This window comes from Heliangelus exortis, chromosome 3 (genome assembly GCF_036169615.1).
Source record: "Heliangelus exortis chromosome 3, bHelExo1.hap1, whole genome shotgun sequence".
Classification (NCBI taxonomy): domain Eukaryota; kingdom Metazoa; phylum Chordata; class Aves; order Apodiformes; family Trochilidae; genus Heliangelus; species Heliangelus exortis.
In genome coordinates, this window is record NC_092424.1 from 48,789,472 (window position 1) to 48,814,743 (window position 25,272).

At 35.4% G+C, this 25,272-nt stretch overlaps 1 protein-coding gene across 1 annotated transcript in view; it reads right to left on the reverse strand.

The window, feature by feature from the left end:
* Positions 1 to 935: 935 nt before the first annotated feature.
* SHPRH (SNF2 histone linker PHD RING helicase) overlaps positions 936 to 25,272 on the reverse strand; it is a 46,081-nt gene continuing 21,744 nt past the window's right edge. The window contains exons 16-30 of the mRNA XM_071740510.1: positions 23,436 to 23,528; positions 22,746 to 22,853; positions 21,647 to 21,789; positions 18,853 to 19,026; positions 18,489 to 18,551; positions 17,577 to 17,802; positions 14,590 to 14,733; positions 13,216 to 13,317; positions 12,526 to 12,597; positions 11,164 to 11,352; positions 6,223 to 6,315; positions 5,576 to 5,662; positions 4,972 to 5,150; positions 2,916 to 2,996; positions 936 to 1,677 (exon numbers count right to left, since the gene is read on the reverse strand). Coding sequence (XP_071596611.1) covers positions 1,581 to 1,677; positions 2,916 to 2,996; positions 4,972 to 5,150; positions 5,576 to 5,662; positions 6,223 to 6,315; positions 11,164 to 11,352; positions 12,526 to 12,597; positions 13,216 to 13,317; positions 14,590 to 14,733; positions 17,577 to 17,802; positions 18,489 to 18,551; positions 18,853 to 19,026; positions 21,647 to 21,789; positions 22,746 to 22,853; positions 23,436 to 23,528 — 1,851 coding nt within the window. The 3' untranslated portion in view covers positions 936 to 1,580. The remainder of the gene's footprint in view (positions 1,678 to 2,915; positions 2,997 to 4,971; positions 5,151 to 5,575; positions 5,663 to 6,222; positions 6,316 to 11,163; positions 11,353 to 12,525; positions 12,598 to 13,215; positions 13,318 to 14,589; positions 14,734 to 17,576; positions 17,803 to 18,488; positions 18,552 to 18,852; positions 19,027 to 21,646; positions 21,790 to 22,745; positions 22,854 to 23,435; positions 23,529 to 25,272) is intronic.

Sequence of the window (25,272 nt, forward strand, 5' to 3'; positions counted from 1 at the left end):
CCAGAAGGATGACAAACTATAAATGCAAAAGAAAAGACAACCCAAATCTCCCCACACTTCTTGAATCAATATTATTCACATAAATTTTATTTACGTTTATTGTCAGCAAAGGAAACCTTGTTTGCCATGTGGGTGGGCTTAATATCCAAGTGGTGCAACTCAAATGTAGTGTGACTGAAAGCAGAACTCAAGCAGCTCAGTAACTACATGGTGAATCTATTTATCAGACATGGTTAGAGTAAAAATTCTAAGGTGAGATTTTTTTAGAGGACTCAGTTTCAACCTCAAGTAAGTTTCCAAAAATACTAAAAACATTGTCTGCTGAAACAGTAAATATTGTAATTTGAGGGCAGTAGCCTGTCATGCACATACAGGGGTCTTTAAACACAAAATGTTATTTAACATCAACTGCATAACTGACTTGCTTCTGCAATACCTTCAGAAATGATCTTACATAATTGTGTATCCATAACCTATGCCAAAAGGCTTAAAATTTATCTTGTCTACTTTCATGATTCTAAAACCTAGATTTGTTTTCTAAACTCTCTCCTGTCACTAGAAATTGGCTACACAGATCTCACATATCTTAGGATGAAGTTCTGCAAAAGTTTAATCTCTCTTCACTGATTATCTAGTTTAGACTAGGTGCCTAATAATTACACTGCCTGCTTTATTTTGATCATTTAGATTGCTGAATTTAAGGGGTAGAATTAGACAAAATGTCAGGGTGAGAAAATGTACACGTGCAGCAAATGATTGTAAAATGAGCAACAGCTGAACCAATTAGTTTTTAAAAACTCTGTAACAAATGCATTGCTTTTTTTTGTTTGTTTTTTCTTTTTTAAACAAAGCAATAAGTTTCTCATGATTTCAAGAATAAATGAAAACACGTACAGTAAGTTCAAAATTTTAACTGAGTACCAGACCAACACACATACAAAAAGCATAATTTAATTATAATTATTTTGCAGTAAGCATTAACAATGAAATTTAACTGTCACAAGTTTTTCTGAATATCTAAAAGCCTAATACAAATATCCAAATTATTAGTAAAGATTAGTCATTTAAAGTATTACCAATAAGATGTTCAGTAACTCTGCATTAAATACTAACAAGCCCTTCCTAGAAGAATAAGAATATTAATTTACAGTCATTCTTTCTAACAATTCTTTGTACAGTAAAAAAACTAGTGTTTTTTCTGCTACCCTTTCCCACCCAACCACCCAACAAAGTTTGCTCTGACTGAGCTACTAGCCAAATCAAACCTGATGGTAAAAATCCTCTCAGTCAAAGGTCCAAGATCTCAGTTTTAGCATCCAACTGAAATGCTCTTTGGGAATAAAATCCATGGGTTTGTGTAATGTGCAAAGTGCAAGTTTTCTCCAGTGCCATCAGAAGTGTGTGCTGTTAAGTACTTCACCACAGAATAAGACAGTAACAATCAAGACTCTTTGATTTCCTATAGCTCTGTTACAGACAAATGTTACACGATATTTACAGGAACGACAGATCAAGTGGATTATACACCCGTGCTTATTAGGTCAGGTAATTTCTGATTTCATTAGGCCAAACCAGTGTTTTTATTCAAGTTCTTCAGTTTCCTCTGTAAAAAGGTCAGCCAAATCTGCCACTGTCAGAACTGAGGCTTCTGACTGTTTCATGGAAGAGCTCGTGTGGCTGTGGGAAAAAATTGCATCCAGACATCAGAGTAGGAATAAACTTAACCAACAAGCTGTGTACACTGCAGACAGACAACGCTGTTCAGAATCAGATAACTATTCAACTTTGAAGCTCAGCACGAAAACACACTTTCTGCCAGTGAAAATACACACACCAATCAGCTACTTGTATATTCCAAGTAGGAAAAAAATCCATCTGCTGTCCCTAACAGTGTTTAACCCTGAACGCTGCAAAGGCAGCAGGACACGGGATAACCTGCTTTGCTCTATTAACACTTAAGGGATTGGATTCATCTTTCAAGCATAAGGTTTGAGATTACCTTCTAAGCATTAGCCCTCGTTGGATTATTCAACCATATATATTCATTCATTATTCATGCATATATATGAATTTCATATGCAAAAGTAGTGCTACATAACAGAAACCAATTCAATAATATTTTTTTCAAAGAAAAAGTTGAAGTCTTTCATAGCTACAGTCAAAGATACGGACATAAATTTCTATTCTCTTAATTCGTAGCAGCCAAACAGCAGGAAAATAACTAATTTTCTTAAACTAGGACCTCCAACTAGATTTGTTACGTGCAACAATATAGTTAGAGGTACAAAACTCTCATACTTCCTGAATAAAGAACATGAATACCACTTTCATCCAGCTCCCAGACTACCACTGCATATAGATTTTGAAAATCTAAACATGGTGAAAACTGCTTACTGTGTGCACCAGACTGACTTACACTTTAGCATCTGGACAACTCTTGCACTGATTGAAAAACCAACCAGTGTGCCACAGAACTCACAGACAAGGTTTGTAGAATTTAAAATAATGAAAGGAAGAATTAATGTTCTATATTAAAGCTTGTAACACGCTGCTACTACAGTGTCAGTCTCAGTAGTATTACATTAATTGCAGTGCTCTTATACTAATGGAAGCAGGTAATCTGGAAAGATAAATTGTAACACAATTAATTGAGCTTTTAAAAAACATGTACAAAATGTAACTAAAATATTCCTCAGTGAATCAAAATACCTTAAGTTTCAATTTAGTGGAGCCAGGTTAAAATATCAGTTTTTCAAGTCGTAAAGCCTTTTTGTCAATCAAAACAATTTGAAGGAAAACAGCTTAAGTTTATATGTAAAATATGCATACCTAACTGTAATATAAGTATGATTGAGAACTGCTTTTTCATTTTCAGTGCAATAACAATGTTTAAAAAAAAAAAAAGCAATACATACCTTCTATCTACAGTTTTCAGCATAGTCTGCATTCTCTCTTCTATTGTTGCTTTTATCAGGAACCTATGAACAATGGTAGGTCTGAATGTGTTCAAAAAAAGGAGAGCAAGATTAGAAGTGAGCAGAAGTTATAATGTTATTCTGGAAGTTCAAAGCCAAAAGTTTGTCTCACACTAATTATTGTAAGTGTACTAAAAAGTCTCTGTATTTTATGACAGAAATATTACACGGTGAGAAAAAACTTCCACTGACATTTAAGGATGCTTAGTGCTTCTCAGAGCACATACTTCCACTTGGCTGGATCACATACTAAATGGATGTATGCTGAATTAACTATAATTCTAAAGCAGATTCAAGGGAAAGTTCTGTTTTTTCTGTCCCTGCTATCAACTAAGAGTCCTCAAGAGCCTAGCCTGTCATTTAAAGAAATTACTTTGGCCCATTGGTTATATGCAATGCTTAGAATGCATTGTTACAAGTCAATCCAAAAGACAGAGCTCTGTGAGATGGATAATTAAAGCTAACAATAATGTTCTTGAAGATGTCAAAATAATATATATATTTTTAAAGTGTCAGCAACTGTAGTCAGTAAACATAAACTTGTAAATACTACTAAGACATAAAAACCAAGACATCAATAAACAGAAAATGAGAACTCCACTCACTAAATAAGATTTTTTTTAAAAAAAACTCATAAGACTGAAAAATCACCCCAGGCTCCACAGTATAAATATTTTTCAAGATATGAACCCTTCAAAGTGCTTGGATGGTTTTCAAATCTTCAGCTGAAACTTTGGCAGATAACATTACACAGAGGAATTCTGGGGAAACACTGTGATTCATAAACATAGGCCTACCCAAAAGAGGAGAAATAAGTAAACTCAACTGAACTGGTAACAGATGCACCAGTGAAATTAAACAACATATTCCCTTATTCTCACTGTTCTTGAACACAGCCCTTTTTCATACCAGTATTACTCTCAAGAAGTGCAACATACATTCTTGCTGCTTTTATTCCAAAGTTTTTGCCAGATGTTCTGTGCCAGCATCATGTAAATTTATAATGCAGGCTGTTGCAATCAATCTTTCTTATGCCCTCAGTTAATTCAAAATCTTTATCAACACACCCAAATATCCACCTGTTCATAAAGTCTTTCACATACATGCTCACTCATGCCTTCTCACTTTGTTTCCAGAACAGTAAAATCATTACTAATTGGGAATACTGTTATTCCAGAATTATTTCAGCTATTTTACTTCTTTATGTTGTACAAGAAGACTTTTTAGTTCTTTTTTCAAGTGACATGAAACCTAGGGAAAAACATACACATCTTACCCATTCCAGAGAAACTTTCCAAAAACCTTTGCATAATGTTCAGTACTAGTCTAGTAAAATCTATAACATTGGAGCAAACAGAAGACAAACAAACTCATTAATGTCTTCAGAAAGATCCAGACAGGGGTGAGGGCAGAACTATAATTTAAAAACTAGTAATTCCCAAAAAGCGTGTGCTATAACTTTTTTTGGGGGGGAAAAAACCAACCAACCAACCTCCAACAACTTGACCAGCTAGAAGGAGCCTCTCCAGGACACTAGGACTGTGCCTGAACTTAGTCAGATATAACCTATTTGGTGAGTTGCTGAGACATGCAAAGCTAAGACATTTCTGGACATGCTTACAAGCCAGAACTTCAAAATTAAAAACTAAGGCATCGGTGGCACACATAGATTAGGGCAGCATTGAACTAGGTTTTTCAGGATTTTGAACTCAAGACACTGCACTTTTCCTAAATGCCTAAACCCAATTTGCTGCTCTATCTTACCCCCACTGTACAAAATAAGCTCCCTCAAATAGACATGCTGTGTTTTCAGCTAACTTTTTAAAATTTACTTTCATCTTTTGTTCCTTAGATGATCATCTTTAAAAACAGGATTCCTATGAATACCCTCACCTCCAAAACTGAGAAGTTGAGTGAACTAGAGTTATTCTGATTACAGTATGCAGTTCTACTCTGGGTCATGCCTAAATCCACTCAATGCAATTTTAACTCTTACTTTGTTTGGCCAATACGATGCACTCTGCCAATAGCCTGGAGCTCATGTGCAGGATTCAGAATGGGTTCCACGAGCAGAACATGAGTTGCCTCAATGATGTTTAGTCCATTGGAACCAGTGTGAAGAGGCAGCAGCAAAATATTGATGTTGGGATCGTATTTAAATGCAGAGAGATTTTCCTAAAAAGCAGAGTGGCAAAATTTCCTCAGTTAGGAGTGTGGGAGATATTTCTATTTTCAAGAAACTATAGCAACTACTACAGGCTCCAGAGTGACAGTCATGCAGCCTAACACATCCAGGACCTGTCATCCCCAGAACAGCTACTTGACAGTTATCAGGAAGGCAAGAACTCCTTGTCACATTGATCAATGTGTCTCATTTTAAACATGCATGCCAGTGCTTCTGTCTCAAAAGTGCATTTAGTGGTTATCTCCAAAGACTTTAACTTGTGGCTTTTTGTGTTTATGATTTTCAGAATCAATGAGATCAATGCTTCTGCCAAACAAATATGCTGGTCTTTCAGTTTCTCAAACAAAACAATGAAGTAAAAGGACCTGTAATTTTCACCCCTTGAGATAATTTTAAGAAAATATCCTTTATGTACCTGAAATTTACTAATTCCATTGATCTGGGAAAAAATCATGTTGTTGTCATACAAAGCTTTTGAAATTATGTCCAACACGTCTTGCCACTGTAAAAAAACCAAAACACAAATAAAACCAGACAACAGAAGTAACTCAGTATTAAAACCAGCAATGACAACTAAAATATACTAATTAACTTCCCTAAGAAAGAGTAGATAAAAGGGCCTTTCAAAATACTAGCATTTGTAGCGTTTAAAAGGAGAAAAAAAAGAGAAAGATTTGTGTGCTAGGAATTGAATCTTTCATAAAACTAAGTAAGAAATATAATTTAAAAGATCAGCTTGAATAAAAGAAATTGGTAGCCATCACAAAATCAGTTTTACAATATACCAGAAGTATCGAGATGTTACATTTTAAAATATCTAGAATTTCTAATGCTCCTATGCAAATGCATCTGCCCTTCAAGGAAACAAGCTTTTACATCTGTTGACTACAATCATTGTTCATGTCCCAGTTACATGAATTGCTCTACGAATTCTCAAAACAATCAAGTGGCTGTACAGAGTGATTCAACATTTTGGTAGCTAAACAAATTCCTGAAAATAGTCTGACCTCTTTAAACACCCACACACATTTAAAAATGAGACATAAAAATTGTGATTAATACCGTTGAGAAAACCAAGGATTTAGCCCCCGGATCTTTATATTGAATTTTCTTCAGTGTTCGGACCACAGCTTCCACTTTTGTGGAGTGACTTCCCTTTGAAAAGTCAAAGAACAGCATTAGTAAAGTAGGATAATAAACAACTCCTTCCACGTTTATTGTTTTCTTAAATCGTATTATCTTAGGACTCTTACAGATCTTACACAGATTTTAAATTAGCAACCTGAAGGAAGGGCTGGTTACCTACCACTGAACTGCTTTTAGATCTCCCTTGTAACCGGCACAGGATCAAAGGTGCACGATAGCACACCCAGCACATGGAAGAATACCATGCCACACAGGTACCTACGTGGCTCTGCGTGAGGCAGAACTGATGGTCCACATGGTTGCACCAAATATGCCAGTCTGGCCTCCTGAGGTTTAACTTTGTGGTACAGTGTTCAAAGAAAAGTTCCAAATGCACATTTAATTTCCCTCCCTTCGTACCTATGAAAAAATCTCCCTAAAACCTATTCCTGTTGGCTTTGTTTCTGATTATGACAGCACCAAACTTACGCTCAGTACTATGAAGCTTGCTAGTTGTATTTAAATCTGGCTAAGGACATCAATGGTTACAAGGAAAGCTTCTACAATCAGTAGTAAAAGGAACACTAGGGGGAATGTGGGCCCTCTCCATAAGGGTAGAGCACCTCTCCTATGAGGACAGAGAAAATTGGGGTTGCTCAGCCTGGAGAAGGCTTTGGCAAGACTCTGTAGTGGCCTTCTAGTACCTGAGGGGGCCTACAGGGAAGTTGGGGAGGGACTTCTGCAAGTGTGTGTAGTGACAGGACAAAGGGTAATGGATTTAAACTGGAAGAGGGTAGCTTTAGATTGGATATTAGGAAGAAATTATTCTCAATGAGGATAGCAAGACACTGGCACAGGTTGCCCAGGGAAGTTGCCAATGCCCCATCCCAGGAAGTCTTTCAGGACAAGTTGGAGAGAACACAGAGCCTCATACCCTCAACCTGGTCTAGGGGGAGGTGTCCCTGCCCATGCAGAAGGGTAGGAAGTAGATGATCTTTAAGGGCCCTTCCAACCCAGCCCATTCAGTGATTCTATGATTCAAAATAATAAGAAATTTGAAAAAAAAAAAAAAAAAAAAAATTCTTGAAGGATGGCACACTGCAGTCAAAGCATTCTTCACATTCTGTATTCAGAATTATTTCAGTGCCTAGTGAATCCAATATTACATTCTTTTTTTTATACACTTTGGTTTCTGAACTCCTTCCTTTGCCCTTCACTCACTAAGAAGATTCAGAGAAACAGTTCTTTAGGTTCTCTATTCCCTTCACTATGTACTTCACATAACAGCAGTTTTGCTTAATATGTTTTTTTAAGAAACACTTGTTTAATTTCCTTACTAGTTCTTACATGCATAGTAATTTCAGGCTGCACTAGATTCAGCTGGACAAGCATTGTTTTATTTCTGTCTGCACCTGTCCTCTGAACATTGAACTAAGTATGTTGGCTTGCTACAATGACAGATCAAATGTACTCAAGTTATGCTGCTTGCAGAATTGGTGGAAAAAGATGTCAGCAGTCTAAGCACAAGTTGGGAACCAGGGCTGGGCTGCTTGATCACTCATGTTACGGAGCTAAATGAATGCCCCAGAAATACACGTAAGAAACTTTCTGTAGACTGTTAAATCAAAGGCTGCAATAAGCAGTACCATTTTATTTCCCAATGTCTTCCATGGTGATTCCATTGCTGTGTCAGAGACACAGAAGCCTCCACCTTTCTTTCAGGATACCTGTGTTGCACCTGGTAGACATTTACATTGTTTCCAAAAGTCAGATAGGCAATTAAAAATGCTTAATTAGTAGGTGTTACAATCTGCAAGGATGAATGCCACATTTGCATCTCTACAGCAACTGACTACCAATCACAACTGCCTTCAGTTAGGAGATCTGAAACAAAATTTTGGTATTTATTATTCCTGGGTCATTTATGTTCTTTTCTGATTTCACATGTGATTCAATGATGACAATACTTGCTAATCTGCTATGACTCTTTCCTTTAGTGACATTTTTTGGACCTCACCATAGGTCTTATTTTTCACTTCAGTCTTCCTGTCAATCAGGTGTTACAAATATAACTTTATACAAGATCAGTCAGAGGAACTACAGCAAAGAAAACAGAACAATGAACACAGTGGTTCCAGTCTTTTTGTTACAGTTTTTTAAAAAAAGAACTAAGTGTGCAAAGTTCTCCATCCCTCCACTTACATTATATTAGATAAACTATATTAGACATGTCATTGAGCTAGCAATTGACTAAAGCTTTGATTCACAGCAAGCAAGAAATTTCAATTTTGTTCTCAATATTTATGGAGAGATGACACTGCTAACAGTACCCTTGCTGTTATGAGTTCTTGGTTTTCAGTCAGCCTTAAAAAATTGTCGCCCTACTCACTCATACACATCAAGTTCGTAATTTTGTGAAATCCAGATTACTTACAAACATATTAGCTGGTTATAATTAATTGTGGAACAGCACATATTAAAATATGAACAATTTCTGTCTCAGATGAGAGGCTAGCAATGCCCACTGCAATAACAGCCAGAGACAAGAAGCATTTACAGAATCAAAACAGTTCACTCTCAGTATAAAATGCTCCCTTTTACAGCAGTCCTTCTGCATCTAGGCATTAACTTAGGATGGTTGTTGCTGATACAATGAAAAGCAAGATGTGTATGCTCTTGCATAGAGAGAGGAATACAGAAAGAGACCAGAGGAACTGAGAATGTTCAGATGAGATAAAAGCTGAGCAAATGGCACTATCTTCATATACACATACACAGTAAAATCCTGATCTCGACCTCTGTATCCTATAGAGACCATATTAAGTTAGTTATCCTTTGTTAATGGTCCTCACAGGAATGAGGTAGAATTTTTTATCAATGCTACTTGTTTTGATAGTACATACAATGAAGCCAAAGTATAATCAGTTAATTTTTTGTGAATAAAGAATGAGCTTTCCTCAAGATGACATGTGAATTCACACAGAATTCATGGTTTTGCTTTCTCTGAAGTTTTTGATGCAGAAATACTTTAAGTAAACAATACAGCCCTTTACATGGGACAGATGACACGCTCCTGTGTTTTATTTAAACTTAATTATATTTATTTTCTTATGTAATTTATTAAAAATTATTTGAAAATTCCTTGTTCAAAACAGTTTTTTTCTAAACCCTAAGGAACTATTATTTTCAGAAACAAGCATGAAGTGAAGTCCTATAACTAGCACTCCAAAATATAGCCTATTTACTCCCCCTGGTGCCACATGCTGCCAACTACTTCAAATAATTTGTGTTAGGAAGCATTTTCTCATACAATGGAATTCCATTTGTCCAGAGAAGCTGACATAACTAGTGTGAACGTGGCAGCACCGACTTCAGTACAGGACAGCAACCCCAGTATTCCCTCAGGGTTGAAGAAAAATATTGCTCAGGCAGGGAGCTGTTTTAAGACCAAAAGCCACTTCTTCATTCAACAATCATCTCTGCAGAAGATACATGTATTCAGTCAGTAAGGCTTCAACAAAATACTAAGAAGTGTAAGATGCAGATAAGGCAAGAATCACTAATAGTTTTTCCAAAGATTTCCTTTTGATTTTTTGAACAAGACAAACAATCAAGAAACCCCAGAAAGAATACTGTTGCAGAGTATTCAGCTGGACAGTATCAACACTCATCTAGAATACGGGGAAGATGCTTATACCACACAATTAGATGAAAAGAATTGGGGGTGAGCTTGAAGAAGGTGGCCTCACAATTATGTTAGTGATGATACACTTGCAGGGAAGAGAAGAGAATGTCCTCAACATCACACCAGAGAAACCTTCCTCCAAAGAGCAAATTCATGGTCAACAGGTTCCAATGAAAAGCACTGGTTCTGATAAATACTATTAAATTGTTTCCACTTTTCTCTACTCTGATTTGATTTACTGATGAAATAACTTTGGGTCAAGTTATTGAATGTGTTCATTAGATTTTAGCTGGAGGAAGCATAGATACATCTTCCTTCAGGTTTTTAATGTTTACTCACCCCTATTTAAAAAGTAGTCTTTTTTTCCCTCCTAATTATGGTTTGTATAGCAATATTATATAAATATGCAAAATGCAGAACAACTACTCTGCTTCTCAGATTGCTCAGTAAACAGTCATGATAATTAATCTTAAAGTCAGAATCAGGATTTAGGTTCTCTAACAGTGAAGACTTAATTTAAAGCACATTATTGTAACAGCCTTATAGTACAGGGCAGCTTTCCTGAACTACTCAAAAACAGTGCAAAACTACACCTCCAAAAAGCAAAAAATGCCACAAACAAGAAAACCTAATAATCTGGATACAAACAGCATTTATTTCTAACCAGTATAAAATACCTAAAAAATAAATAACCGTAAGTGAAGCTCAGCAAAAGCTGTCCTCCCACAGACACCCCAGGACAGCATTACTTTAACATGTGTCATTGTAATGACAATGATATGTAATCCATCTACAAGGCCCATTTAAAGAGCAGGTGATAAAAACATATCCTTTCTTGCACCATTTCCTTTCCACACAGTTTTTTTTCCAAAGCTCTTTTAAGTATTGAAAAGGTAAGTTAAAAACAAACCTTAACCCAACCCAAAACCCATTTTACTTGACAGGAAAATCCGTAGCCTTCCCTGGGGAGGGATGCAAAAGCACTAATTACACTACAAGAGTGGCCTAAATATATCACATCCTATTCAAGAGAAAAATAACTATACCTCTTATAAACTATACTTATTATAAAAGTGACCCTTTTTATAAAACTACATGGTAGATTTGTCTGCCTAAATCCTGTATGCAGGAAAACACAAACGAATACACACTGCTGAAAGTTTTGGCCACAAAGCTCAGATAAACAACATTACCTTTACAGGAATATCATCATCCTGATTTGCAGTTTCTGCAGTGAAGACATATGATATTTCTTTATGAGATGTTGTCTGCCTGCAAATGGCACATTTAATTGAGCTCCTGCGGGTGCCAACACTGTACTGTTCTATGATGATCGCTATACACTCGTTACAGAAACAATGTCCACATGTCAGCACAGCCCACTATGCAGAGATTAAAAAAAGAAAAACACAACAAAAGAACACAGTATCAGTGCAACAGATCAGTGCAAAAGAAACAGTGTACTAATACACAGTAAATTAAATACTCATAGAAACACGATTTTCATGAAACTCAGATTAAAACTGAATTCTATAACTTTTAGTACTCCAGTTGCTAAAGAACATGGATTTCAAAGTCTTCCAGTACAGAAAGATTCATCATCCCACTTCTCTGCATTTTTTGTTATTCTTAATTTCCCAGTTTTGAACTTGAAGATATTAGTCTTTCATTTATTCTTAATGCACAGGTAAAGTACACAGGTGAAGTATTTACAACACTTAAAAAATTGTATTGGCTTTCTGTAAAAGTCTTTATCCCCACATTCGTACTATATAAATATATATACACACACTTTTTCAATACGGTCCTAAAGACAGACAAACAACTGTTCTCTGTAAAATCTGTATCATCCTTGGAAGAAGAACATAAAGGGCATTTTGGAAACACAGGAATACAGGAGGACACTGGTTCTCACTTATACATGTCTATAAAGCTGACAGAATCAAAGCTGCCTTTAAAAATCTGTACTAAAAAAGAGAGCCAATTTAGTTGGACTGCACAGAAGTCCTTTCATGTTTATACCTAATGCATGGTAAATGAAGTATAAGCTATGGCTTTGTATTGTATTATACTGATCAGTTTTGATTAAATCTCAGTTGAGATCAACTCCTGCAGTTCAGCAGGTGTTAGGAAAAAAACCCAGACTGGCAGTCTTTAGCTCTATTGTGTTTTACTATTGTTCAAGTACCTAAATTAGAAGAAAAAAAGAAAATACTATAAATACGAGCAGTTACAATGAAACACACTAGTATACTACAAAAGATCATCTGTTCCTTAATTCTACCAGCTTACAAGTGGCAAAGAAATTTTTCTGACCAATGGAAGCAAAATTTTGAAGTTACAAAATAATCAGCAACACACATTCTTGGAACACCTGTTCTCAAAACACTTAAGCACTAATGTCAACAGCTAAAGGGAAGTGGATTGTACATTATAGGAGTGGGCTTATTTCCCCTGTTTCAATATAAAATCAGATTTTGAAAAATTTGACACACAACTAACTCAGATATAGGTAAAGACATATTTTAAGCAACCCTGCTGACTAAATATCTTACCTGTTTTCCCAGCTGACGTGCACAGATCGGACATGGTTCAGGGTTAACACCCCCAGTAGTTTTATCTTGAGACTGAAAAAAAGTTAAACTTCTGTTTCAACAAATAAAATATAAGTTTATTCTATCTTTAAAACAAGCTTCTAGAAAAAGGATTTAATCATGCTTCGGTCCTTCAGATAGCACCTGAATCTACAACAGCTTTGAAAAATCCAAGCTTCAAAAAAGAAACTCCTCATACTTTCCATCAGCTTTACATCACTGAAAATATACTTAAATACACTTATTTATGCTTATGTGAGCACTATGATTAAAACAACATAATATAAATTTTGTCTTTCTGTAGTAGCTCTTTGTAAAGCAGCAAGGGTATGTGGAAAGAGACGTAATTGTACAAGCCTTCTACTAAACAAGGCCCCGTTAGTATTAATGAAAATTTTAACCATCTAAAACTAGTTCATAGTATTATACTGTGTAATTAAGCAAATTGCTGAAATATATAATGTAATAAGTAACTTTATGACTATGCAGTAACACAAAGAACAACACAATGTATTTCAGCATGTAATCGATCTTGACAGAAAGTTCATTTTCTTTAACATGTAATTTTTAAAGAAAACTAATGGTAGGTTTCCTCTTCTAGACAAACAAAACTCATCAATTTGGTTAAGATGAAGGAACTATTAGCCTTACCTTCTCCAGATTAGTAAGATACAGAAGTTGTCCTAATTTCTTTTGAAGCTGTGATTTAGCAACTGCCTTGTCATTCAGAAGTTTCACTCGATTTTGCTCTACCTAAGGAAACAGTATTGAAAAAAAAAAAAAAGTCAAATTTTACAATAAGGTTTAAGTTCATTTTTTTGGTAAACTTCTACTAAATCATTTACTGGAGAAAGATAGAACAGCTCGTTTTGTAAATTTAAGATATGTTTCTCTCCAGATAAAATTGATTAACTATTGCTTTCTTGTACAAACACAATATTATGAATGGGCTGAAACCCTGGAGGTATATAAAATTACTCTATTACTTTATTTGCATTATTGGTTCTTTGCAGAAACAAAAGCAATTTAAATTAATTCAATATTGTAAAAGTTTAAAATTTAATTCAGTTTCTCATCTATCACCTTACAGCCAAATAGACCCTAGACTCCACTGCTGGTTCAAAAAACAAAAAAAAAAGCCAACAATGTTTAAGAAACAATTACTTTCTTCATACTTCCTAGAAGCTTTCACTTTTCATTAAGTTTTACAAAGACAGAAACATCAAGCCAACTTCTTTTCACAGTAATTACAGTTGGTCATGGTTCAGTTATTAATACTGCAAAGAGGCAAGCACCCCAGGGATGAAGACCAAACTAATGGGTGTGCCTTTTATTGTTGCAAATACATACATTAATCTTGGACTTTGTTAAAAATCTGTTAAGCAAAGTGCTTTGTTTTAATAGATATTTCATTTATGTGTTTTCCTACAGAAAGAAAAGCAGCATTTTTATCTAATGCTGCATGTCATTTTCAAAAAGGCTCACAACACACTCAAAGTTTGTCTTGAAAATATATTTCTATTGGTGCAAAAGAATAATTAAATTACCATGTTATATCAACCCAGTAGTTTCTCCATCTTCCTGAACTGAAAGTGTATTAGAAATTCCAAGATACTGAAAAAAGATTAGTCTTTCAGGGTTTCACTGATGTTTTTAGGTCCTTGTGGAAAGTAGCAATATGGGTGAGAAATAAGGTCAACCTGATTTTCCAGCAGCTTGAAAAACTGGGCAATTGCAGAGAAAGATCCCAAAGCCACTCACCTGCTGCTGGCAGGACAGCAGTCTTTTGGAAATATGCCAAAAGGCTGAAAAAAAATGTATCAAAATAAGAGTTACAGGCTCAAAAAGGCCCATACACTGAAAGCCAAAGTAAGCGAGAATTCTCTACTCCACTAAGTTTTTTGGAAATGCAAATTGAATCTTATTGTATAGACCTTATACATAGATCTAGGTACAGATTTCATTTTGTAGGAGGTGGGTTCTTTGAGAAAAAAAGCCCAATTTCTTTCCTGCCAAGTATTTTACCTCATGTGGTTCTATGATGTGGAGAACTGGTGGATTTGGTTTTGGCTCATCTGGGTGACGCACTCTCAGCCGTTCTGTGGCCATTGCCAGCTCATCAATAGCAGACACGTGATCCCTCAGTACCATCCAATACTCATGAAGTAACTGTAAGAACAGCATATACAAATTTGTAGTAGGACTGAGTTGAGCACCCTTTATATTACCTCTGTCATAGTATGTATAATGTGAAAATACTTCTACAGTAATTCAGCCACAACACCAAAAAATTACGAAGGAAAACAACCAGGAGAGGGATCGTCTTACCCGCTTTTCTTTCCAGTCCCTATGAACAAACATAAATACCTGTGTCATTTGTTCTACAACTATTACATTAATTAATGCAACTAAAAATTCAGAAACAAAATGCCTTGCAAGACTAAGCAAATGCTTAATAGGGAAAAATGATTAAGCCATTTTAAATAACTAGCTATTAAGAGTAGTGAGACTGCTTCTTAAAGATGAAGTATGTTTTAAAGAAAAGTTAACAGTGTGTGTAGTCATGATAAAAGAACCACAAGCAGAAGGTGAAGGTAACATCAGATGCAATTCTCTCAAGAAAATGTAAATTCTGACTTTCTACAAAAGAAATAGCTAAAATTGGTAGTATCCTATACATATAAACTGACATTGTTTTTCACTTACTGAAAATACTGTAAAATACTTCTTCCCAAGCTTTCCACAAACCAACTACAGTGATCTTACTGAATTCTAACAACTTTTTTGCTAATCTCAATAATTCCTAATTCCAGATTTCTGAGTTTTCAATTGTAAAGATATTTCTACACACTCAGGTCCTGGGAGGTGTACTGGTTGTTTGTTTGGGTCTTTCATCTCAAGAAAGACTACTGAAGCATTTGTTTTGAGCTTTGCCTAGATTACAAACAAAATTATCGTGTATGAAGCTTGACATGTAGGGTAAGAACAGAGAATAAGAAGGACCTTTCTTCCCCAAACTACGCTAAGATTAGGGAGAGAGTTAGCTAAAATTACTTTTTCTTAAAAAAAAACAAACGAAACAAAAACAACACAACAACAAAAACATCATTAAAGCAAAGTAAGGCTCTTGATTGTCAGTCTAAAGACTGATTCAATTAACGTTAGCTGTAACAGAAGTTTACTTTCCATGATACTGCTAATTCTACTGCCACCTGATGTTTACTTAGAAATCCCTGAACTGCCTTCAAAGAGTTACATCATGCAATTTCTTCAGTAAACTTGCAGAAAAGTTCTCCAATTAGTATTCACTAATGGAGAAGCTTGGCTGTTACTTTTGCTTTCTCCTTCAAGTCAGAGTTTGTGCGTATGAAGCATTTGTCTGAACTGGACAAAGTTTACCATATAGAGAAAAAAACCCAAAACCCAATATTAAAAGGAAGCCTGTGTAACTAAGAAGCAACAACAACAAAAAAAAAATCTCACTTTTGTTTTCAGAACATTTATATTTTCATTAAATTTAACCACAAATTGTCTGTACTTTTTAATGTTAATAAACATCGTGGTTTGGGGTGGGGTGTAAAAGGCCAATTTCTGAGCATTAATGCAAGTTTGTTCACTTTAGATTTAAAGCTTATTTTTACTGAGTAGCAACCCTGTAGGTCAATGTAGATTAGAGTAGCATGGAAAACTGAGTAGGTATTTCCAAATCGTGACAGATAGAATCATAATAAGCTGAGATACAAAATAACAAAGCACAGATACAGCTAATCATTACTCTCCAATCAGCATTTTGTTATCATAAGCAAGTGATCTGATTTTGTGGGAGCCACACAACTTTATAAGGTGTTTCATAAATTTATCTATCAGATGTCCAAATGCTAATTTCTCATTTTGATAAAAAAGCTTTTGCACTATGTTACAGAGTAACCTAGCATTTTTTTAAGGCAGCTCTAGATCAAGTCTCACTCTTAAACAGCATCACTGATTTTAAGGAAAGTAGGTGATGAGTAACTCAGTTTCCTGAAAAACAGAGACTGAATCCCTTAGATAATCTAAGATAAGGTAAATCACTCTCTAGACTATCTTTTCTTCTGTGGACTAGAGCTACTAACAAATGTTTAAATTCTTGGATAGCATACATCTGCAAGAAATATGTTTGCTTTTGCAAAAATCTCTAAGGAAAAAGCAAGTGACAATTTCCTAGACTGATGAAACCGGTGTGGGAGAAAGATCACATGGGCAAAAACCTTTCAAGGAACAGCAATCTCCTCTTGATGCCAGATCACAAAAAACTGAGTGTACAAGAGAGTCATTAAACCTGAAACTAGTGCACGAAACATATTCTACTGAAGCAGAAGTCTGTGCTAATTAAAAAGAAGCATTTAGAAGAAAACACTCGACTACAACTAAGCTGTAAAATAGGATGAGACCCTTGTATGCAGCAGCTCTTCCCCCTTCTGCCTCACTGGTGTATATTCACTGCAAAAAAACAGACACACAAGGATGCAGGAAGAAAGCCACAGTTTGTTCTCTGCGTAGGGCAAACCCCAGCTCTCTCTAATCTAAACAACAGGAGACTAATTATCTCAGATTACATTTTGTAGTAAACAAGATCCAGGAAATAGAGCAAATAGAACAACAGTGAAAAGACACCTGCAGTTACTACAACACTGAAGGTAAACAATTACAGAATGGAACAATATTCAGTTTCCTCAGTTCTGCTACAATCTGATTTGACTAAACAGATGAACATCCAATTATATCTGTATACTGCCCTAGAAGACAAATTTTTTACTAATTTGCCTAGTAGTCAGTATAGCTTTTACAAACTCTTAAATCATATATAAACCATTTTAAAACAAATCCTACAATAAGCATTGTGAACAAGCTTTGTGTAGGCAAGGCCTAATATCAGGATCACAACTTAGATTTGTACATATTCAGTTTAAACTTATTTACATTAAACTAAATGGACTACACAACTGTTCTGGTCACCATGTCATTCACTGTACCTTATATTCCTTTTTCCATGCTTCAAAGAGCTCCAGAAATACACTGCCTTCTTCGGTTATTGTAACATCCATTCGATGAGCTTTGGCAAAGGAGAGAAGAGCTTTCAAGGCACGTTCAGTTTCACTGGTTGCCCACAGTCCTCTGCTTGTGGTGGGCAATCGGTCATCGACGAGCCCTTCCTCATCTTCTATCATCTCCTCAAATATTGCCATCTGGCCTTTAACACTGAAAAACAAACACAACACAATACTTCTCACTTTTTTTGCACTTCCATAATAATTTCTACTTACTCATCATCTATTTCAGCCTTCTAATACTTGATTAAAGGATAAAGCAAACCTAACAAATACAAAGACATGGTTGATTACTGGATATCCCAAAAGCTTGCTTTGATCACAGTGACCTTAGGACCAGCAATGAAATCACTGTACAGGCCATGTTGTCAGCTCAAATTCCTTAATATTTTTGGTAAAGGCTTACAGTGAAACTCTGATGCAATATTTGCTGGGCACTGCACCATTTAAGAACATAAGAGCTACCCACTACCTCCCTTAAACAATGCTAATTCAGAAACACCTTAATGTCTCCTAATGATTCTAGCAATCATTGGGTAACAGATCCCCCAATGAAAAGACTGTTCAAAACAACTTCAAGATCTTTTTAAATCCAATGTTGACATTGTGAAGGATATGAAAGATAAAAAGTCAAAGAGAAAGTATGCAGAGGGCTGTAATCTCATCTCCATACTGGCCACTCCCTATGGTGGTGCTGCTATCAAGGCCACAAGCAAGAAGTTACTGGAATTTGTTCGTAAAGTTATTTCAGGAACCTTAAAGTAGAAAATATGAAACAATCCATCTTCTGGTTTTTTGCTTTTTTATAATGAGAAGTTTATAAAGCTATGAACTTACGTATGAGAAAAGAGCTTCGACTCGTATTCCGTGAACAACTCATCAGCCTTACAAAAGACACAGCTGCAATGAAAAACTGCACTCAGAATTTAATCAGAAAATGAAGTAATTCCTGTAATTCCCTACTCCAAAATATAAAACTACACGAATAACAATACAACAGTCTTGTGTAAACTTGATATAATTAGTAGCGGAAAAAGATTTTGTAAGAATAAAACCAAAGTAAGTTATTGATTCTAAAAAATGGATCTATGATATCTGCAAATCATGAATACAGAAGAAAGACTTTGATCTCTTCTTATTTCAAATGAAAGAAATTTTAATAATACACTTCTAAAGTATACTTTCTGTTTTCAAGACATACTTGTTAAGTGGAAGTCTAACAGGTCGCAAATGGCAGATAGTGGCAGCCTCAATAACCTGCTTAGAGGGAGGGCCTTCTAAGTTTTTAACTGCTTCTCTTACAATCTTCTGGAACTTCTTCACTTCATCCAGCTGGGTTGTGAGCAGGTACTGAAGGCCTCTGCAGTCACGGAATCTAATTTAAAGAAAAAAGCAGCGAAGTGTACACTGAGTCACCAAATCCAAACTTTAGTCAGAAATAGCCAGTAATATAGGCCAAAGTATGAAGTTAATATCATAAGTAACTTTATTACTACTACATGTAATGTTAACTGTTAGAAACCATCCCATTGTATCTCCTGATATGATACCTGGTATTTGTAGAATAGGAAGACTCTTTGCAAGACTTGAGCGAAGCAACCAACTGTTAGTAGTAAACGCCAACCTGCAACATTCTGGTCCACAAATCAAATCTACTGGAGGTAAAAAATTGCTTATACTAAGCTGCAGTTGCATCTATTGGCCAACAAACAGGTTTCCCACGCACTTGTGCAATTCACAATAGACACATGCACCCATCATAAAAATACACTGCATTTTGCAGGTTACTTTTCGGTGTTTAAATTATTAAATGGACACGACATGGAGCTATCTTCCCAAAACCTGGTTGTCTGTCTTGAGTGCAGTGGGAACATGAACACCAGTTAAACACTCCCCACTTTGTCTTCTTCCTGTGAGCAGAGGTTTCTTCCTAAGAGTGCACCATTAATACCAGGCATTCATATACAAGACAGTATTAAAAGACTGCGGTTCTACCCCATATGGAAAGCTTGATCCAAAAATTCTCTCTTCCAAAGTACTGAGAGAAAAGCATGGGTTTAAAAACACTACTTAAGTTTGCCTTATAAGATGACCTACTTAAGCATTAGGTATTTTAAAATAAAAGGTAAGTTTGACTAACCAAGTAGTCTGAAAATAAATATAAATTGCAATCACAAGTTGGTTAACACTATCAACACTAGTGGCCAAATATACCAGATTTTAAAAAATTTCCCATACATGCTAGTTCTCTGTAATAGTCAGATAGACATGAGCAGCTGCTGATTCCACCACTAACACTTCATTAGACACTACTTTTTAAGGTTTTATTGCATGTTAGAAGAAGTTAAAAAGGAAATATTTTGTTTCTACTATATAAAAGAAACGGTTGAATTGCAGATAGCTTTTCCAGAGTAATACTACCTGTAAGCAATAAAAACGTGGAAAGATTCTTCCTTAATAGCTAATTTCAACTGACGAAAAAAACCCAACCATTTTTTCCAGTATTACACTGGTAAGCATTTAGAGATGTGTAGGCATATGAACTTCACATCAGCATGTAAACAGTTCTTATCTCAAACTTGTTTTGACCAGATTGAGAAGACATTACTCTCAAATAACATTTAATCATGAAACATTCAGACTCAAATGAATAGCTGAGGTTCAAAGGGATCTCTGGAGATTGCCTTGTCCAACAGAATTAAGAACCAAGAAGTAAGATACACTTAATACAGCAAGAGCAAAGAATTGCCAAGTTTCAGGATCATAATTGAGTAGTCTTACTGGAGGATATATATTAACGTATTTAATTAAAATCTGTGCATATTAACGTACTTACATTTGCACACACACACATTTACAAACATTAAGTATTTATATCTTACGTATATACATTTATATACATCTTTTTAGATATATTTTTACTTGTATATAAATTAAAAATCTATTTAACTAAAGCATGATTCAGAAAGACTGTATGTCTGAGAATAAGGATGGTTCATGTGTCTGAGAAAACTGCCTAAAGTCAAAATGTGATAGCACTCTCCTATGTCTCTCTTTTCTGTGATGAACTGACAGAGCTGCAGCACAGAACTTAAATGGAAGGCTGGGAGAAAAGCGCTTATTCAGCATTAAAATGAGACAGAGATCACTCAAGGGAGAGTTTATTGCTTTCTACATCTGCCTTAACTGGAAGGTACAAAGAAGATGGAGCCAAACTTTTCTCAGAGGTGTACGGTGAATGGACAAGAGGCAATACACAAAAGATACAACACAGAAAACATGAAATAGACAGGATTTTAAAGCATTTATCTTTGGCTCCCACTAAGTGGTTCAAATACACTTGATGTGAAGTGATAGGCTTCACATAAAGGCTATGAAGTCTCCCTCCTTGAAGACACTCTAAACCCAATAGGACAAATCCCTCTGTAACCTAATTCGGATGAATCTCTGAGCGTGGACCTGGACCTATAAGCTGGCTGTTGGTTGAGGTGATGTCCACACATCCCTTCCAATCCATTATTCTGTAACTGCACACAACAGTGCTACTGTTGTCTCTAACATGAGAGCAAACCAAAATTCTTTACTCAGAGAAACAGTGGTGCTATTTTATGCTGTTAGACAAGCATTTTTCTGATATTGTCTGCCTACTTTCCATTTAAGCAAGTCAGTTTCTTTTAGAAATTACTCAATTTTACTCTAACACATTTTGAATCTTTGTTGCTCAGTAGTTGCATGTTGACAGAAAACTGTAAAATGACATTAGATAATACAAAGGAACATTTAAAAAAACTTCTTGTCTAGGAGAAAAGTGTAATTCTGCTGCTTTTCTTTCCAACTCTTCTATCTAGTTATGCTTATCATTTTTGATACTTAATTGCAGCCCATATGCTCTGAAGCAAAAATGCTTCCTATTCAATTGCAAGTTTTAGCACAAACTGGTAAGTGAACTTGAGCAAAGAGTCATATTCATTAGCCTATTTTATCTATTTTCTTACTTCTCTGCCATGGAGAGCTTATTAGTCTGCTGTTTGTAGTTGCTGGTTATTTCATTTTGTACACGTTGAACAAGCTCCTCATCAATGGCATACTGTATTGCTGTCTGGATGACATCCAACCACCAAGGAGAACCTGAATGTATCTGGATACAAAAGAAGAGATTTAGCCATGAACATTTAATAAACAACCAATTTACTTGTTGCAGCAAAGGCTTACACTGCTCTTCAGGCAACATTTAAACAAGACTGGCAACTTGAATGGAAAATGGAAGATGAGAATATCTTTAAAAAATATCCCCCTTCCTGTTTAAGTGAATACAAGATCAAGAATTTTTCTGCTTTTCCGTTTACTTCCACATCCTAAAACTGCTGTAGCAGAGTTAAGATTCAACAAGACCACCTACACAGAATAACCACATAGAGATATAATCCATTTCCTCTTTTTCTCCACACGAGATGAAAGGATCATATAAGCAGAGAAAGCAAGCTCTCTGTAAAGTTAATAGAGAAGCACTGTAATGATTTCATAATTTAAAGGGTGAAAGAAGATGCAGAAGTTTACTTCCTCATGCATCATTTGCTCCCATTTCTTTCTTCTTTACTATTATGAATGTGACAAAACACATTTCTACTAAGGTGTTCATCACTACCTTAAGGATTTGCACCTCCCTATGAAATTTGTGTTGCCATGTTGACTAAACACAATTAAGCCTTAAGCACAATGACTAAATGTATGTCAAAGAACAGTTCCTTTGAAAGTCATTGAAATACCACTTGATACAGCATGGAAATGTTTCAAGGCCCAAGCCTGTAATTTGTTTAGTTAAATTACAGATGAAGCACAGTTAATATAAAAATCAAGCTTGGTGTTAAAATTTACTAGAATCATAACACCATGAACTTCTGCTTTTTGTCATCTGTTCATCAAGTACTATGTGTGTCTAAGCAGGCAACACAGAGTATGTTTTGGGCCTGTGTCCAAACAGGCCTTCAACAAACTGCTAGAAAAAATAAACACCTGTAGTTCTAGATAAACAGATAAAATTAGGGTTTTTTTTTTCCTCAAAATTCAGAGACTAAATACATGAGAGGTACCTGCCTTTCTCTGGAGCTCCCGAATGGTCTGAAATACTGGCTGTAAAGCCTGATGGGCTTCTGCAACCTCAGCATTGGATTTACTCATATAATGCTGTCGAAGTTGTTCTGCCTGTACATAAGTGAGAGCTTAGATTATGCACTGCTCATATAAGGAATAATTGAAAACGTAAAAAAACCAGCTAGCATAATGTTTTAAAATAGTTTGCTAGCTACATGCTACCCACTTCCATTTGTAAGCAACATTTAGCATTCATTTTTATTCTAGAATCTAGCATATATTAGTAAACCCAAAAAACATTTGAGAATACAAACTACTGTAAAGATACTAACAAGGCAATTTTGCTTTTGGATAAGTTCAAGTGACAATATGAATAAACTGCACTACAGAAAGGAACTGGAATTTAAGTTGTTATTCTTCCATCTTTGTACATTAAAATATATTGTGTTGAATAAGTAAACAATAAAAAGATCTTAGACTAATCTCAGAGCAGGACAATTTAACTTAGCTACATGTAAAAACTTATCTGTAAAATAAAAAGAAAGGTTTAAACATTATTTTTAGGTGCATCAGATACTTTGAAAATAAAAATTACTTATGACAGTGAAAATGTTCTGGTTCACAAACACTGAAGGACAAAAATTTAAAAGGTAGCCTTAACAATTTATTTATATAAAAGTTAACAATGTTTACCTCTTCTGCAAGTCGGCTGTCACGCAAAGTTGGGGGGATTCCTGGGTGCTTTGCTAACAACAATTCCATCAAATTGTGTGTAGAATGCAGTCTCTAGATACACACAAAGTCAACACCAGTCATGAAAAAATACATTGCAACATCTGTGACAGGAAAACCTTAAATAGTAATGAAAGCTTACAGCATGAAATTAGTATTAATTTAAAACTATTTTTTTCTCTATTACTCTGGAAGCATCTTATAAAGAAAGTAAACATTTTTTGTCATTCTACTGAGGTAGGAAAAGAAATACTAAAAAGACCTTCTTCAACACCTCAAAAGCAAATCAGTAGGAAAGCTTGATACCAACTCTTCAGATTCTGTCCCATACTCACCCTCTAAATTTAAAAAAGCCCTTGACTATCACAGAAAATTACTTATTTATCTCGAAGCATATCCCTTTGTGAAGATCTTTCAGAATATTACAAGGAGACAACTAATGAAAGCGAAATTAAGTCTAAGGAAAAAAATACAGCTCCCAGGAGCCTCAATGATTTCTCATATTTTTCACTTTTCTGAAATAAAAGACAACCTTTTTGTTTAGGTTTAGGGAAATAAACTTGATTGTTAATGCAAGGCAACTCTATCCCTGTTCCCCAGGTTCTCCCTAAAAATCCCAAACCAGACAGACCCCTAAGATTATGCTGTCTGGTTATCTCCCAGAAACTCACACTCGTAACTTTGACCATCATGAACTTGTGCCCTTCTCATCTCCTGGATTCACTTCACCTTTGTCCTGTTACTACTGCAGTCACTGATGAGCACTGGCCAGCAGTAGTGTGCCATTATCTTTAAGACCTCAGCCTACACAACTGGGAAGTACTCAACAGAGGTTGAGTTCTATTACAGAAAGGCAATTAGGTGGTGTACAGTTTGGGAAAAACAAAACAAAACAACCTGCACTTTATTGGCTTGCATAATTCAGTAAAACAGCTTAATTAACAACCTCGGTATGAGTAGCTTAAAAAGTTTATGCTTCTATGGCTATGCTAAGTGAAAAATGCCTCAGGGAAGTCAAAAAAGAGGAGAAAGGATCAAAGAGGCATCATGGAGCTATCAGATAACCACATGCTAGATAATCCAAGTATAACTTAGTGAAGAAAGCAAAGTGAAGAATCAGACAACTGATCACTTCTTATTTGTTATTAACAGTTTAAATATCTTTTTATGCTTAAGAGAATGTTGGACAACTTAGAACTGATATTTCTTAAAGAAATATAAAGACATTAAATACAATGTTTCAGTATGTATATTTGGGTTTTTTTAATCAGGAAAACATATTTGTATTTTTAATACAGTATTCCAAAGTTTTTGACATAGTTCCTGAAAAGAAAATTCACTTTGGTTCCTTTTCTTGTTTTGATGCCCTTTCAGAGAATTATCTTATGCAGTGCAACAACTTTATTAATCTCCACAATTTGGCATGTTAATATTACTCTCATCACTTCACAGGATGCAATACACTACCATTAACATGAACAGGTCACAGTCACATACACGTCTGGAAATTCAGCATGTTAATCCTATTGCAGAACAGCAGGTGGAGATAAATACACTGTTTCTGGGATGTCATGAAGACTCACAAGTGTAAGTTTTTAGAAATACAGCTTTTGGTTTTTGGGTTTTTTTTTTTTTCTTAAAAAAGTGAACATCACTGGAAAGATTCCTATATAAACATTGTGATCATGACAGCAGGCTGAAAGTCATTCAGCACACCACCAGGAAGAAGAAGACTGACCTGTTAAATTACATCTAAAGTATTCCAGTTCTTAACTATGTCTCTTTACATTTGAATGCT